At 31.6% G+C, this 17,218-nt stretch overlaps 1 protein-coding gene across 2 annotated transcripts; it reads right to left on the reverse strand.

Moving 5' to 3' along the window:
* Positions 1-854: 854 nt before the first annotated feature.
* LOC106776463 (hydroxyproline O-galactosyltransferase GALT6) lies at positions 855-5,760 on the reverse strand. Of its 2 annotated transcripts, XM_014663928.2 has the most exons (8): positions 5,655-5,760; positions 4,580-5,504; positions 3,472-3,704; positions 3,100-3,390; positions 2,872-3,000; positions 2,585-2,758; positions 1,632-1,739; positions 855-1,432 (listed from the first exon to the last, which is right to left on the reverse strand). In XM_014663928.2, the coding sequence occupies exons 2-8, from the start codon at positions 5,364-5,366 to the stop codon at positions 1,223-1,225; spliced, it is 1,932 nt and encodes a 643-aa protein (XP_014519414.1). In that variant the 5' UTR covers positions 5,367-5,504; positions 5,655-5,760; the 3' UTR covers positions 855-1,222. The 2 variants fall into 2 exon arrangements, with proteins under 2 accessions (XP_014519414.1, XP_014519412.1); XM_014663926.2 differs by lacking the exon at positions 5,655-5,760 and having other exon boundaries at positions 4,580-5,617.
* Positions 5,761-17,218: the final 11,458 nt, after the last annotated feature.

Genomic DNA, 17,218 nt, shown 5'->3' on the forward strand with positions numbered 1-17,218 from the left:
ATATCTCTCACAAAAATTAGGTAAGGTCTTTGAGCATATATAAGAATTTATTGCACCTCTTTCTTCTTTTGTCATAAAGAATATAACCCATAAAAGTGTGAACCTGTAGAAATTTTGTAACTGTGGGTTGGTAAATGATGAAGAAGGGATATGGAATGAGATTCCCACTAACAAAGAATCTCTAACTTTGTGAAGAGCCCTTTTTTTCTGCTTTATCTCTTTATCATTTGTGAAGGAGCACCAAGCTTTAAGCCTACATATTTATTCTTACAGCAATAGGGCACTGTCATGACATAACACCTTCACCCAATATTTTAAGATATAATTTTTAAATTTAGAGAGTGCATTGAATGTCTTCATATAAATGAATGGTCCTGAGCATGATGAAAATTAACTTTTTTGTAATCAAAGTCTAAAACATTTAGGAATGGATTGACAAAGCTTCTACTAAATTCAACAAGAGAAATTTAAGTTTTTCATTTTTATAAAAGTAAGTTAAATTAATAATTTAGTTTGATTTTAATATAGCTTTTATATTAATATTAGAGTAATTAAATTTAAAAATAAATTAATAATATATATGTATAGATTGATTCATTTTACAAGATAAAAATTTAAAAAGTACATAAAAATTAGAATTAAATGTTTGGTAACATTTATATTTTAAAAATTATATAAATATCTTTTTTGAGTCAACTTGGTTTGTCAGAGTTGACAAAACGAAAATGCAATGGAAGGTTTTTTTATATCAAATCTACATGAATTGTAAGTGCATTTTTTGTAATGTAATCTTTCTCTAACTCTTGAAGGTGAAAGATAGCAACTTGTTTAATGCATGAAAGAACATAGGAAAATGAAGTGAAAGCAGAAAAATAATTTATTCTGCATCTACGCCATTCTGTTCCATGTTACAAATTTACAAACCCTTGGTTTGTTCCTTTACCAGAATCCAGTAACATCAAACGTTAACTCTATGTAAGATTATACCATGATATACCTAGACCATCTATTCTTTCAGGTGAAGGGGTATGGATCAAAATAGGGGGAAACCTCAAGCACAAGTATCCTCACCATTTTCAAGCAAAACCCCCCCAAACACCCCTCTTCAGAAAAAAAAGTGCTTATATACAGAGATATGTTATAATCATGGATGCCTAGCTAGCTGTGCATTTTTCTTTCATTTTGATCTTGTTGTACACATCACCTATACCTACCACATTTGTCATCTCATGTTGCAACATAGTGGTTTTCCTTGATGTTGCAATTTTTCCCACATGCATGTCATTTGTCTTGGTGATTGGTAATGTGCAGTGTAGTACTCTTCAACACACCCAAATTGACAGAACTTCAAGTTGTGCACATATTCTACTGCTCTTGTGCTGTTGAACTGCTCCACCCACATTCCCATGCTCACATCCTCCATTTTAAATAACTGCACCATTTTCAAATTGGTTAATTGTATCACCAACAGCCAACAACTTCCTTCGGTGTATGTCAGAATCAGTAGAAACTGAGATGTTAACAAATACATATGCATGCATGCACAAATACACCAATGCAGAAGGCAGAGAGTGGCAGGTAGAAATCAGGAATAGATGGTCAAGAAAATATGGTTTGTAACCATTGCATACTTTTAATTTGCGCTTCTCGAATTCAGATACAATGAATTGTGCAATGTCAGCTGAGACTATGTAACCTGGACCATTGGCATATATAGGATACTCTTCCTCTACCCATTCCTGAAAGTAAAGGACAAAGATAAAAAGGTCAGAAGTGCCTCCACAATTTTAAAAAATACTCAAAATTTGTGATATGTTTTTAAGCAAAAATACACCAGGAGACAGAAAGGAAGTCAAGGAAACAATAAAATGTCGAAGGTTTTAAGCAAAAATACACCAGGAGACAGCAAAGAAGTCAAGGAAACAAACCAAATTCAAAAGACATTCATATTTCAAATAAACATATAATAAAAAGAGAAAGAGGATGTTGCAGAAAAAAGAACACATAAGGCTGATAATTCAGACTAGGATGGTAAGGGGGAACGGCTACACAGTCTTGCTGTTGAACAGTTAAAAGAAGCAAAGGGTACTTACAAGTTTTTCTTAGATTCTAAAAAGGGAGAGAGATCTCAACTTTGCCACTAACAGTCTCCCAAAATCATGCTGTTTAAGAAAAAAACTGGATTTTTGAAAGTTTACTCTAGTGCTGCTATGGCTGCTATTAGAAAATAGATATTTACTCAAACTTTGGAGTCAGTCCATGGAAACTCCAATCCTGCTATAGAATAGTGTGCTATAGATAAATATGCCACTAATAAACTGATTTTAGCTAAAAGGGGAAAAATGAGAACCGGTATTAATACACTCAAATAAAGAGATAGATTTTTTTATTAAAAAAACAGTAAACCTACAACCAGTAATGAAAAGTTCAAATTCTGCTACACTCAGACCACGCTGCAACATTTCATGATAATTACAGAACAAACACACAGTAAAAAAGGCGAACTGCATTTGATAGTTTTATTTATAAACAGATTTCGAAATAAGGATGCAGACTTCAAAGGCAATTTATATGAAAATTGTACCTCATAAGTTACAGCCCATTTTCCGTAGCGAAGAGGCCTGTGGTGGTAATTCATATTTCCCATGTAGAGACTTCTATCAGTTTGAGCTTGTCTTACATCATTTACTATAGAATCCACTCTGACAAATGTGTCATCATCACACTTCATGATATACTTTGCAGCCACTGTATTAATCTGCAAGAAGCATATTCAATAACAGTAAATGATTATGCAAGCTAAAGGAGGATAAAATATTAAAATGTGTATATAAATAAGCAATATTCAACTCCTCTCCCATCATCACTCACCCCGTATTCACAGATAGCTATGGTCTTCAACACAACAAGGTCATAATGATCCATGTATGGGACTATAATAATATCATTGAAATACTCTGCTTCTTTCTTTATGTCCACATTTATATCCTTCCTTGCATGCTATCATATGAAACACCGAAAAAAAGTAAGATAAAAAAACACAATGTGATTATAGTATTTTTATCATTATTTGGGTGTAGATGATGCAGTGGACTTTACCAAGGCTACAAAAAATCGAGCCACAACATGTGAAGATTTTATTAGTTTGTGCTGCATCCAGGACTTCCTCACAGCCATCCGTTCAGCAAAATGATTTCCAGCAGAAAGAATACCAATGAAAAGATCCACATTCACATTGTGAAGTGGAGGAGCTTTCCACTGAGGAAGCAATTCAAGATGCATCTGTGGAGCAAAGCTAGGATGTGATGTAGGCAAGGAAGCAGCAAATATAGAGTGCACATCAACATCCCCATTTATGGATAGTCCAGTAGCATCCTCAAGAGCAAATCCCTGTGAAATGTGAATATAACACAAACATGTAACATATCCATGCATTCATACATACAGAAGGAGATAAGATTGTGTACCCACCGTCCGATAGGGAAAGGATGTGACATGCCTTCCATCCACACTAACATGGTAACCTTCCAAGCCAGCACTTATGGTGAGAACAAATAACTTACCCTCTGCAAAAGGATATGGCCAGTCAATTGTCACCTTCTTCTTTCGTCCTATCAATCTGTTTAGCCACCATGTTGCCTTCCACTCTTCAGAACGATTGTTGTCATCCCGAATCCACTTTTCACATTTTACATGTCCATCAACTTCACAAAAATAAGAAATTTTCAGCAAAGACAAACAATGTCCCTGGGAACAAGACTACCGCAGTAAAAAAGAAAAAGCAAGCATGCATGCATGCAAGCTGTCCACATTAACACATGAAAATATTCTAGTTCTTCTCTTTCAAAATTTAAATTCAAGTCAGGCTTTCCTCAGTCTTCAAAGACAACAGCAACTACCGTCTTAGTTTACTATGGAAAGTTAGCTACATTTTATCATTCTGTTCATTTCAAAACCAGGTCAAAATAGTCAAACTGACATAATTTGGCTTAATAGTTTAACAAAGAACAGATGGGATCAAAACTAAAGTCTTTTTGTTATTCCCAACTCAAAGCACAGACAGTCCCCACTCCAAAATCAACTCCAACGAACAAGAGTGTCTCCATTGTCAAAAACACAAGCCATCCCACCATGTGAGGTGGGCTACATGGATTCCCCAATGCCATTTGTCTCAGTTAAAAACCAAGTCAGGATAGGCAACCTTCAATAATATAGCAAAACACAATGCTCAAATAATGTCAAAAGATAGGATCACATCTAAAGCTGGTTTCTTTTTTCCATCTGACACAACAAACAGACCCCATTTTATAACCAATTCAGGAACCAGAGAGTGCCCCCATTGTCATTACAATGAAAACCCCCAAAATTCACTTCCTAAACCCCAAATTCGGCAAACTCCGCATCCCAACACGCACATTATCAGAGTGGAACTTCAATTATGATCAGAGATCAACACCCAAAGCATGAACAACAACACTACACCTAACTTTTCTCCTGTCCTATAAATTCAATTCAATTAACAGATGAATGATGATAATAAAATAAGAAAGCGTTTAAAAAGCCTTAGAACATCACTCACCAGTTTCCTCATCCGCTCGAGACTTCCACCCCTCACACCTGAGAGCAGAACCCCACTGCATCCTGTAGCAAGTATTCTGCTCAATCACAGGCTTCCCACTCCAATCCCCTCTCAGCCTCGGATTGAAATGCAGAATCCTCGGCGGTTCCTCTTTGTCCACAGCCTTCAATCCCTGCAACTCCATCATGAACTGCGACACCATCACCGCCTCATCCCCGTCCCTCACAACCGCTATCTTAGGGTCCCTCTCCGCATGCGCCCACCGTGGCGTCCCCACCACCGTCACGTGCGACCAGAGCGTCAGTCCGCACGGCAGCACCATCACCCCTTTCCCCCGAAACCCCGCCCCGGAAACCGAAACCGAATTCGGGCACGAGTCTGACCCGTTTTCAACCGTCACCTTTGCAAAACTCTTCACTTTCCCACTGACCACATCCCCCCAGAGCTTCTCCCCAGCGACCCATGCGTGCCGCGCCACCTTGTGCAGCTCCGAACCCTCCGAGAAGCTCCCGTTGAACCTCAAGGAGGAAACTTTCTCCAACTTCAACCCCCTGGGCCCTCGAATTTGTACCCCATGGTTCGGTTCTTCAAGCAAGAGCGGCATGGACATGGGCAATGCGTCGGTGAGAAAAACAGCGTCATTATCGGAAGCCAACCCGGCTCTGAAAGCGAGAGGGATTTCGAAGCTCATGAAGAGCAAGTAAAAGAGCATCACCACCATGAAAATCTGAAGCAGTGTGAGCCTGTTGGGTAGCACAAAAAGGTCTACTTTACTGCCCCTCTTCATTTTTTTGGACCCAGAAGAACAGAATCAATGGAGTTCCCTTTGTTAAAGCTAGTAAACCCTAAGGAAGAGAGAACGGAAGCTGGAGAGGGAAGAAAGTGGAAAAGCCTTCGCCTTGTATCAATCACATGAGTGTAAATGCTGAAAACAGGGGAAATGAATGAATAAATGAATCAGTGAAAAGCTTTAGTTATGTTGTGTAAAGTTTTTAATTATTAAAGATAATAATAATAATAATAATAACGATAATATTATGTTTATGGCATAGAAAGTAAAGGTGAAGGAGATCACAGTGGCTCGTATGGCAGCGTGCTGGTGGAGGTTGGCCTTGTTCATTAGTTCAGTTTGGAAGCTGAAAACGACATCGTCAGAAGGAAAAGTGGGGCCACACTACACAGCAATGCGGACATGGAATGCACATTTCATAATCAGAATCTTTTGTACCCATTGTAGTAAATTAAAATTAATTGTATTTGATTTTCTACATCTCTCATAAGGTGAAAAGCTGAAAATGATTAATTAAATACTTTAATGTAATAACTCATAAGAAACACCTAATTAAATTTAAATCTCTTCCATAAAATATTTCATTGCTAAAGCTATTTATTTTATAAAATACTCTCAACTTTGTTGTTAAGTGAAATGATGTGACTAAACACAACATCATGAATTTAATCAATAATAAAACGGGTTTAAAATCATAATTATTTTTATAAAAAGTGATATTATTTTATTTTTAAAATTAAATATTAAAATAAAAGTCAAATCAACTATGTGAATGCAAAATAAATAATGTAACTTGAAAAGGATAATTAAAGTTTTAGATGTGATATTTGATAAGAATAATTAAAATTTTAAATTTCATTATAGTATGATGATTTATTATATTTGATATTGTAAAATCAAATAATCATTTTATAACTTGGTTGAAAATTAATTAAAAAATATAAATCTTTTATTTTTATATACATATACGTAAGTAATATAATAATGTAAGGAAATAACTGGATCATTTTAATTAACAACATCAAACTCGAAACACATAACTAAAAAGTATACAAAATTTGAAAAAGAAAATTATATTCAATTCATATGAGTTCTTAAAAATATGATGAATTGTTGTAAATATATATATAGACAGAGAGAGGAAAATAAATATAAAACAACACTTTGAATTTGAATGTTAAAAAAAACAAAAACAAAAAACTTAACAAATTGTGTTCGAAAACATAACATTGTTTGAAATACAAAATTCCTTAAACTGAGACCTGAAACTTTGCTTTCATGAAATAGCCGCAAAGGAAAGAAGACATGTGGTGATGAACCACACACCGCATTCTCCGATTGCCAACACTTGGGTCGGTGGTCAACTTTTCGTCTTTCTCACGGAATATTGCCTCTTTCCTTCATATAAAATATAATATTTTTTAACAAATAAAAAAAATATATATATTCTAAAGAAACTCTTACTAAAAACATGAATATACTTGAATTTCTATTTACGATCTTACTATATCCATTCATAACTCTTTTATTATATGATATATAAGACTTTCTCACCCGTTGGAGAAGAGTAACTATGAGACTCTCATACTTTAATTACACATATATTTAATATCGATACCTTTCAATATTTTACGTAGAAGAAAAGAAAATGAAAGATGGAATAATTAATTAATAGGTTTGGTTTGAAAGGAGAGGTGGCGTGGATGCTTTTGTTTGATTTGCATTGGATTGTTACATGGCTTGGTTCTCATGTAAAAAAGGAAATGTTTACTTGTAGAGTTTTCATAGTATACACGATGTTGAATACTACATAGTTTCAAGAAAACAATTAACTTGATTAAAGATTGGTTAAAGATTTCAACAATACTATTAATGATATATTTAATATTTGACTTAATAATATTTTTTTTCCTCATATTTATAGTAATCATTTAATGCTTTTTTATTTACTTTTTACTAAACATAATTTCTATTTTTTTAAAAATAATAAATGTTATTTTTTGTATTGTTAAAAATGAAAAAATTACAATAACGTTGATATAACAAAAGGTACCCTAGCGAAAAATTAAAAATATTAAATTATTTTAAATATAGAGAAAATTGGTTGGATAAAATTTACTAGTTTAAAAAATTTTGACTTGTTATTTTTATTTTTAATATTTATCAAAATATTAGCGGGAGATATTGATTGATATTGAAAAAAAACATGTTGATTAACATTTGGAAAATTAATATTTTTAGACGTTAATTGACGTTAAAAATTAGCTTTTTTAAATGTTAATTAATGTCAAAAGTTGACATTTTCATACATCAAATGATGTTAGAAACGATCAATTCTGATGTCAAATGAGTCAAATGATATCCAAAAATCTATTTCGAGACGTTTCTTCTTTGTTTTTTTTAATAAATGATTCAATTCTACACTTTTACCAAACCTGAAAAGCATAGAACCAACAAATGTAGCCTAATTTTGGCATTTCATATATCCAGAACTCATTTTTAAATTTGTATGAACTAATCAAAACTATTGATGTGTGAATAAAATGTAATTGCATTCATATCTTAGTTTAGGCCATTTGCATACATAATTGCATTAATTGAATGGTTTAGTCAAGCATTATCCTTGTTTTGGATCATACATTGGGATTTTGTGTTTTTTCTTGTAGATTAATGATTCTAAATGCCAAAATCACAATTTGGGAAGAATTGATGTATAAGATAAAGAGATGAAACCAAAGAGTTCTACGACCTAGCTGTGGACAATTCCACGACTTGTGGATTTTGCTCCAAAATGCAGATGCAAAACAAAGAATTCTATAACTGGGCTTTGAAAGTTTCTACAACTTGTGGATTTAGCTCGAGAAAACAGAATGCAAAACAGAGAGTTTCACAAGTGAGTTGTGGTTTTTACCCCAACCTACCTATTGATTTATGTCAGGAATTACAGAATTTAAAGCATAGAAGAGCACATGGATTTTTCCATGAGCTGTGAAATTTTCCAGAGCAGTTATTAATCTCTTTTATGACATGGATTTAAAGAGATTAAAATTAAATGGAAATGGAGGGAAGTTACTTAGAACTTTCCTAAAAAAGGGGAATTGATGCAAAATTATAGGAGGATTTATAGGAGAGGATTTGAAAACGTAAATTGGGGGGTGATATATATAATTAAAAAGGTGAAGGAAGAGGGAGGTATGAGGAACGCACCAGGACATCAACATTCACGACTTCATCACTTCTTCTTTTGGTTTGCTTTTAATTTTTACATTATGCAGAACTAAATTTCCTTTTGTTAGAAGATTGATGTAGTACTTTGGATTATAATTTCAGAACCTTTTCAATTCATGTTTAGTTAATTTTAATTATCCCAGTGTTTTATTTATGTTTTCATGTCTATTCTATAAGCAGTTTCATAATTGGGAGATCGGGGATTGTTTGCAATTATAAATAAAACAGATTAGATGTTGTCACAATTGGGAAATTGGGCACAACTAATTAGTTTACAATTGAGATAATAATTGTTCTTCATGATTTTATTGAATTTTGTAACTGACCTAAGGGATTAGGGGTTAGAATTCAATGGATACGTTTGCTTGTCTAAGGAATTAGGGGTAAACAAACTCTTAATAAACTCAAGTGGATAATTATAATTCACACATCAATTGGAAAGGGTAAAGGTAGGAATTTATATGAAAAGGTATGAAATCAATTCTCTAATGTTGTTTATACTATTTGAATTTCCATTACTTGTTTATGTTCATCATTCTACTTGATATTTTTTGTTGTTCAAAATTACGTAAATTAGTAATCTAGTACTCAACTCATTCAATCCCTGTGGACAATATTTTATTACTACAATAACGATTGGTACACTTGTCAAACGTACATCAACTATAAATTAAAGCTATCACAAGTAAAAACCTGAAAAACCATGAGAATGTGGCTAACACAATTTGTATGCACCATCAACTACAAAATGAAGAAAGAGTTATCATTATGTCAATCTTTACTATATATGTTAGTAGGTGTTACAATAATAGTAGTGAATGGTGTTATAGTGAGTAGTGTATACTGACAATTTACTTTTGATTTTTTATTTTGATAACTATAGTTATTATTTTCTATTGAATTTCTTTACCACTCCAAGAACCCATATTTAAAGAAAAGAAACACAACAAAAGCCCTTATTTTGGGTTCATATGAAGTTTTAAAATTATTTGAGGAGTCAGTTTTTAAAAATCCTTAAACAATCATAACTTTTGCTCTGGTTGACTGATTTGGCATTATTATATATCGATTTGGGATAGAAAAAAATATCTAAGGTTGTGACAACCAAATATTCCTTCTATATTTTCAAAAAAAAAATTGTTTTCTATTTTTCATCAATTTATTTTGTGTTTTTCAAACTTCACAAAAAATATTGCACATACTTAGACTTTGAATTTTGATCTAAATTTTTTTGTGGGGGCTTCTTATGATTTTTGGTGCTTTGAGCAACTTTTTAGTTCATTTTGAATTCTTTTGAATATACTTTCAATTTTACCCTAAGTTTGGATGTGTATGGTGTATGAACAACAAACAAGTTCAATAATACCAATATCAACAATATTAACCAGCTCAACCAATTTATAGCTAATGAAAATGAAAGTTGATCAAAAACCCAAAACGAAACTAACCTTCTTGAAGGTAGGTTCACTGTCAAAATAAAGTGTTGCCTCCAGTGAGGGAGAAAGGAGAACACACATATGTTTCAAAGAGTACTTGTGCACGAAATCAATTGGTCAAAACAAAAGAAAATCATACCTAAAGTAGTTAACCAACATGCATTATGTAAAATGAAAGAAATATTACATGTGTTGGTTGCTGAAAGCTTTGTCCGAAAAGGGTTTAAGTAGAGAAAAAGGTCTCGCACAAAGATAAAGTGAATAAATTTCCACCCTCCGTCCAAATTTTTAATGAATTCACTAACTTAAAACGTCTGAAAAGTGATATTTTGACGTCTTGTAGCTCCTTGACATCTAAAACTAGGGCATTCAACGACATATATGAGTGCATTTTCACCTTCACGCCAAACATTTTCATGAAATTTACCCAATATGACATCAAAAATTGAGAATTACGACGTCTGATAAGCATATGACATCAGAAAAGTATAAATTTCAATGTCTAAATTGAACATTTATTTACAAAGATGTCAAAGGTCATTTTTAACGTCGACTTTTTCGTATTCTAATGCTGAGCGGGAGACGTTGAAGCCTTATTTTGCACTAGTGATTAAGTTTAAAAATTTGTGTGTTGTTCACTAGTTGTTGGTGTGCTACTTTCAATTTATGTATCACACATGGTATTGTTTGGTGTGCTTTATTTATTTTGTATAAAACGGATCCGATGAAAGTACTATTTATGATTTTTTATTTTCAAAATGTAACTCAATCCAACCAGTTTTTGTTGTGATATAATATGATATAAAAATCGCTAATAAAATGACATGTGTTGTGTCAAAATGTTGCCAAAAGATTGAGTTAACATATATTTTCCTTTCATAATTTTTAATTACCTTTGCTTTTATGTTTCATTTTACTTTGTTATTAAATTTGGTGAAAGAAAAATAAAAAAGGACAATAAAATAAAGTAAAATAAAATAATAATAAAAAATATATATTTTCTTTCTCAAATTAATAAACATTTTTTTTATTTTGTATGTCATTTATTTTCAAGTTAATTCTACTTTACATCTTTCTTTATTATTACTTATAAAAATTTGGTGTTGACATCTTAGCTGAAATAAAATCTCAAACTCTAAAATGAAAACTGAGCCTCAATAGAAAACTCACTTGGAAAAGAAAGTTCTATTGTTGAAACATTGAGTTAGAAACTCAAGCATCCTAAGGAGGAAAGCTTATGGCTAACCATCGTGATTGAAGGTGGAACAACACTTAGTTTTTCTATAAAAATAGAGCATATCTTTATTATATGCATGCATATGTTGTGCACCACTTTGAGAGAGAAACATTTTAAAGTTCTTAGACATGTGTTGTAACATATTTAGAGAACTATGGGAGGAGGAAAGCTACTCCATATATTTGCTTCTAAGATCAATATGGGCTATCCACTTGATAAGTATGAAAAAATACATGTTTTCAGACTTATTAATTAGCTCAAATTTGTATTTATTCATGAAATAATGTGTTTTCCTCATTGAAAAGTTGTAATAGGAAGTAGGAAAATTGTTTAGGCAATTGTACAGGAACTTATATATTAGTGGAGTGCTATCAGATGTTTCTCACTAAGCCAAAATTAAATCGCTCAGATAAAAAGAGTTTTATTCGCTCAGTGCATCAAAATAATTCACTAAGCAAATAAAAGCCACTTAAAGAATTGCAGTTGAATATTCGCTTAGCGCATGAGATTTATGCGCTTAGCGAATTAGTTATTTTCTTTGGCTTTTAAAGTGGGAAATAGATAGAAAGATAGTGACTCCTGACGGAAGTTCCGGACAAAGGAAGGAAACGAAAACATCTCAGGAACTTCAGGAGACTACTTCAAGGCATCAAGACACCATTTTTGCAAGGGATTGCTTCAAATGTGTACGTTTAGATGACTAGGAGTAGTTTTTCCTTCGTTGGAATTGGATGTAATGAACTCACTGTGATGTAATTTTCCTATTCAATACATCGTTGTTCGTTCATATGCTCTTTCTTGAATTTACTATCATTGTATGAAAATATAAGGTTATTTGAATGTCTCTGATTATTAGAAAGTTATTTTGAACATGAACATAGATAGAGCACCTAAGTGATTTGGGATCTAGGGATAGACTCAATAACTTGGTCATTCTTAGCATCGGACTTAATGCAAATTGTATGTTAAATTGACTAAGGGATTAGCAATTTAATATATTAATTTAGAACTAGTTGCTAAGGGATTAGGACTAGTATGCCTTGATGTGAATGTTTGAATGAAATAATGAAATATTGACCAAAGTTTTATATTCATGTGATTTATGAAACCCAATTCCAAAGAAATTTCTTTTTTTAAATATAAAATCCTGGTACACCAAATGTTTGATAAAATACCAAAAAGAGTTTCTTATGTTGTTTTGTGTATTTTGATGTCTAATTGAGTTCTAAAAGGAAGAATTTTCATGTGTTGCACAAGTCCCATGGGAGAGAACGATATTTATCACTTGCTACGCTGCTACCGGTGCACTTGGTGGTTTGCAGTCAACCCCACTTTTTTCTAATTGGGATTGAATGTCACTTCTCTAAACTCTTTATACTGCACTTGATTCAATATTTATTAGATCCAATCAAATTTCTTAATGCTTGATAGATATCAAGGATGTATCTATGACTTTAGTTGGTTTAATGAGTCTTGTTCATTAATGCAAGGAGTCATTCAACCAATCATTGAGGAATCACATTGGGTCTAATAACCTTAGGCTCCAATACTACATGAATGAGGTTAGAATTACATTTAAAAGTACTTCTAAGAACACTAAAATAAAAGACATAATTTATAGAGAATCAAGGGTTGTGCAGGTGAGTGAAAGAAGTCAAGTTCAATCCCAACATCACTTATCTTTATCTTTACTCAATCTTATATTCAAAATTGTCAAACCTTTATCATTGTGTTACTACAAACTTAAATAGATTATATATTATTATTTTATCAAACAAAATCTTTATGGATACGACCATGTTGTACTACAATTGAACTAGTGCACTTGCTAGATAATTTACATCTTTGACTAGGGGTTAACATCACACCAATATTGTAATTTTATTGCAAAACGAGAAACACAAGAAAACATACCAACAAAGCAAAGAAGGGTAAGCTAATTATAATTTTTGACATACACATATTCAAAATTTACAAAAGAAAAAAGGAGTCCTTATTACTTGCAACACAAAACCGTGCATTCTTCTCGAGAACAAATCAGTCAGATACATGATGTAATATTCTAGACTCAATATCTGAATTTATGTATTCTTCGGATATGGTAAGTTACTTATGGCATTGGCAGATGAGGAGTCTCACCTTTAATCCCACCATAAGAACCTCCTTCAACTATCACAACCTAAGTTACGACACTTTATGTGAGTTTATAAGTCTAGAATAATACATTATGACTTTTGTCCAACACGTATCCCTAGTCAATGTATAACACTAAACTAACAAGGACTTGCACTTCTTCTTTAGAAACATAAACCTCGTACAAATATACAATTCAATGATTTCCATCTTTCCATTCCATTTCTCCACTTTCATACTTATAACAACATCACAGTTCCATAGAACACATCTCTTAGCACCAATTATTCCAATACATTTCTTTACACCATCATGGAAACTACATTCATCTTAATTCTCAAAAAACAATACCTAATGGTTAAACACCATCACAAGAAAATAATCAAAGAACAACATATCATACATAACTCATTTATCACCTTCTTGTAAAATCTTAAGTCATCACACCAAGTCATACACATGTATTTTACCTAAATCCATACTCATCTCATAACATAAGTCACTTATTATTTATTCCAAATTTCATGTTAATAATTCATCATTTATTTTCTATTGTTTTAACATAACATTCTATTACAATATTTTCACTAAGTATAACAAAACGGTGAAATATTTTTCTTTAACCATATACCTCTAACTTACAATCTAAATGGTCAAAATGAAGACTCACGTGTCTAGGACCAACTATCAAAATTTCAACTTGATCCAATGGTTGACGAAGTGATGGAAGCACGTTCCAGCTTCATGCTAAAGCAAATCCTTTAAAAAACAAGCAGCAATAGAATGAAGTTAAGAGAGTTGGATGAAGGTGCATTGAAAGTTTGTGATGAATGCTTGAATGAGTGAAATGGTGAGTGTTTGGAATTTCTAAGCTTAGTGGGCTTTCCTATCAGGGAAGGAAGCTAGATGAGAGTAAATGAAGAGTGACACAAGGTCTGACCCAAGAGTATAAAGGCTGGAAACAATTCAGCAACATTTCAATATACTTCAAAGGTGAATTTTACAAAGGGGAGGCCCTCTTATTTATAGGTGGAGAGGGACCTTCTAATCCGACTTGTTCTCCCTCCAAACTTCAAAAACAATTCGTGCTGGAGAAGCTAGGTAGTTGGGTCATGCTTTCCACCCAAGAACATATGCAAAACGTGCCAAAACTCAATAGCGGAGATAATTGGTTGGGCGTTTTTTCCAATCCGAAAGGTAATTTCCTTCAAAGCTCCAATCCGGAAGGTAATCTTCATATTCCGAAAAGCCTTCTTTTTCTTCCTTCTTTTGGCTCCTTTGCTTCCCTTGGCTTATCAAGCTTCTTGGGTTATTCCTCTATGATCTCCAACCTTTATTAGACCATATCAAATGATAATACAAATGTTTAGAAAAAAGAGAAGAAGGATTTTAGTAAGTAATCTTTCACAGAAGTAAAGTATGGGGTAATCCTTCTTCTTCTTGAATCTTCTTTAACATGGCTCTCGTAAGAGGACCTATGTGAATCTTAGATGGTCCTCCATCACGAAGCCTAACTTTTTTAAATGACTTGGACAAGAAAAGTAGGATGGTGTCTAACGTTGGAAAGTGGTACACAACACTAAAACCCCCTAAAGCTCACTAACTTGAAAGCGTTTGTTAATCCACAAATGGCACTCGAAGGTCCTATGGTGTCGCTTGACATTGTATTAGCGAACTACCTTAATTCAATTGCGTCAGGACACCCAATATTCCAATCTAGGTCATTTTAGCTTCTCTTTAGTGGAAAATTCATTCTTTAGTTCAAAATAGACCTTAGATAGGATAAATTGGATGATTCTAACATAATCAAATCAGTCACATAAGTAAAACATCAAACAAATAACTTCATTCAAAACAAAATCAAATAACTCAACATTTAAAAAAAAAGATCATAACATAGTTCAAATTCATTTATTCATACAATAAAAATCAAACATGCAAAGATTATGATTAGTTCCTCTAATCTTGGTTAAACTAATATTTTTTTCACATGTGCTCCTTAAAAATCTAACATAAAATGATCTAACTAGACAAAAAAGACTTCAATTAGAAATCTAAACATAACCACCATAATAATAGAACAACAAATATTCAGTATAGTACCTTTAAATCACATACATAACCATATAGACCTACATGCAATCAAAAGAACAAATACCTCAAAAAATAAAAATGAAACTTACTCTGTTATGCATTTTGATTGGGTGAATGTCTAGAGTTTTTCATCAAGAACACTACCATCTTTGATCTTTAAAATGACAAAGATTAAGATAAAAGAACCTAAAGAGAAAATAAAGGAGAAGTTTAGAAAGAAAAAAAAAAGTCTAAAAAATAATAATTTTTATAAAATAAAATTTTATTAATAAACAATTTATTTATAGTCTAAACTTTTTATTATTAAAACAATATAGCATTTAGACTATTTCCTAAGTTCTCACCAACATGCAACATAGTCAACATCCAATATAGAAATTGAAATTAAAATTGTATTCTAGTACGTTATGTAAAGACTAAATTATTTTCTTAGTTGTGAACTTATTATTTGCTTTTACATACGTAAAAAATATCTTTCTTTAAATGAAAATTAATAAAAATTAAAGTACACATCATCATCTCTCTATAATTTTGAGTACATATATAATTTTACTATAACACTTTGACTTTACTATATTTTTCCTCAATATGCATATATGTATAGTTTAAGTAATGTTATGTACATATTTAAAAATGTATATAAAAGTTTCTTGATGTAATTGTTGATATATACTTTACTGTTACTAACAAAAATACAGGTGTTGTAGCATTTACATGTTCAATTTTTTAAGTATTTATATTAAAACGTAACTTATTACAATTTGTAAATTGATTGAGGTGATATGTAAAATAAATTTTTATTTGTTAACAAAGTTATATATATATATATATATATATATATATATATATATATATATATATATATATATATATATATATATATATAAGTAGTAACTGAAAGCATCATAAATTTATATCATTAAAATTTTCTTTAATTGGCAAATTAAATAAGTATTAATTTTCAGTATGTATTGCAGCTTGCTGTCATTTATAAGAAGTATATACTTTTTGTTAAAATATATGCAAATAAAAGAAATAATATGTAGCAATTTAGTGGAAGTAGATATATAAATAAAAATCACAATTTACCTTTCTAGAAGACTTCTTAATTTTTTTAGAATACATAATCCATAATTTGTTGAGTTTAAAAAATCTACAAATAAAAATTTAATATTATGACTTATTTATGCCACAAGTATACAAATACTTGTTATAGCATGTGTGAATTGATAATGAATTTTGTTGTTTCCCCTGGAAAGAAATAAATAAAAATATAGAGATTTTGTTTGGTATAATGGAAAAAAATAAATAAAGATAAATTATTCTATAGACTTTTGTGATAAAGTTTGTTTTTTTATTTCTTTTTTGAAGACAGTAAAAAACTTTGATTTGTCGGAGTGATGGACGCAAAAAGAGAATTTGGGTCAATATAAGAGTTGAGTCTTTGCCAACTCTGTTTTACGTTCTTGACTTCGTCACAAACAGTGACCAAAGCATTCTCAACAACATAGTACTCTTATTCTGCATCTCATTGTTCTATTTTAAATGTTCATTTTTTAATGATGAGGTTTGAATTTGTTGTTAGATTTATGATGCTCAAAAGTGGAAGATGTTGAAGAATACAACATGAACAAGTTTAAGATGTAACCATTAATTATTTATTGACGTAAGCCAATCAAATTCTCAAAAATCTCCGAACATGAATAATTTAATGTTAAGAA

This window comes from Vigna radiata, chromosome 11 (assembly GCF_000741045.1).
Source record: "Vigna radiata var. radiata cultivar VC1973A chromosome 11, Vradiata_ver6, whole genome shotgun sequence".
NCBI classification, from domain to species: Eukaryota; Viridiplantae; Streptophyta; class Magnoliopsida; order Fabales; family Fabaceae; genus Vigna; species Vigna radiata.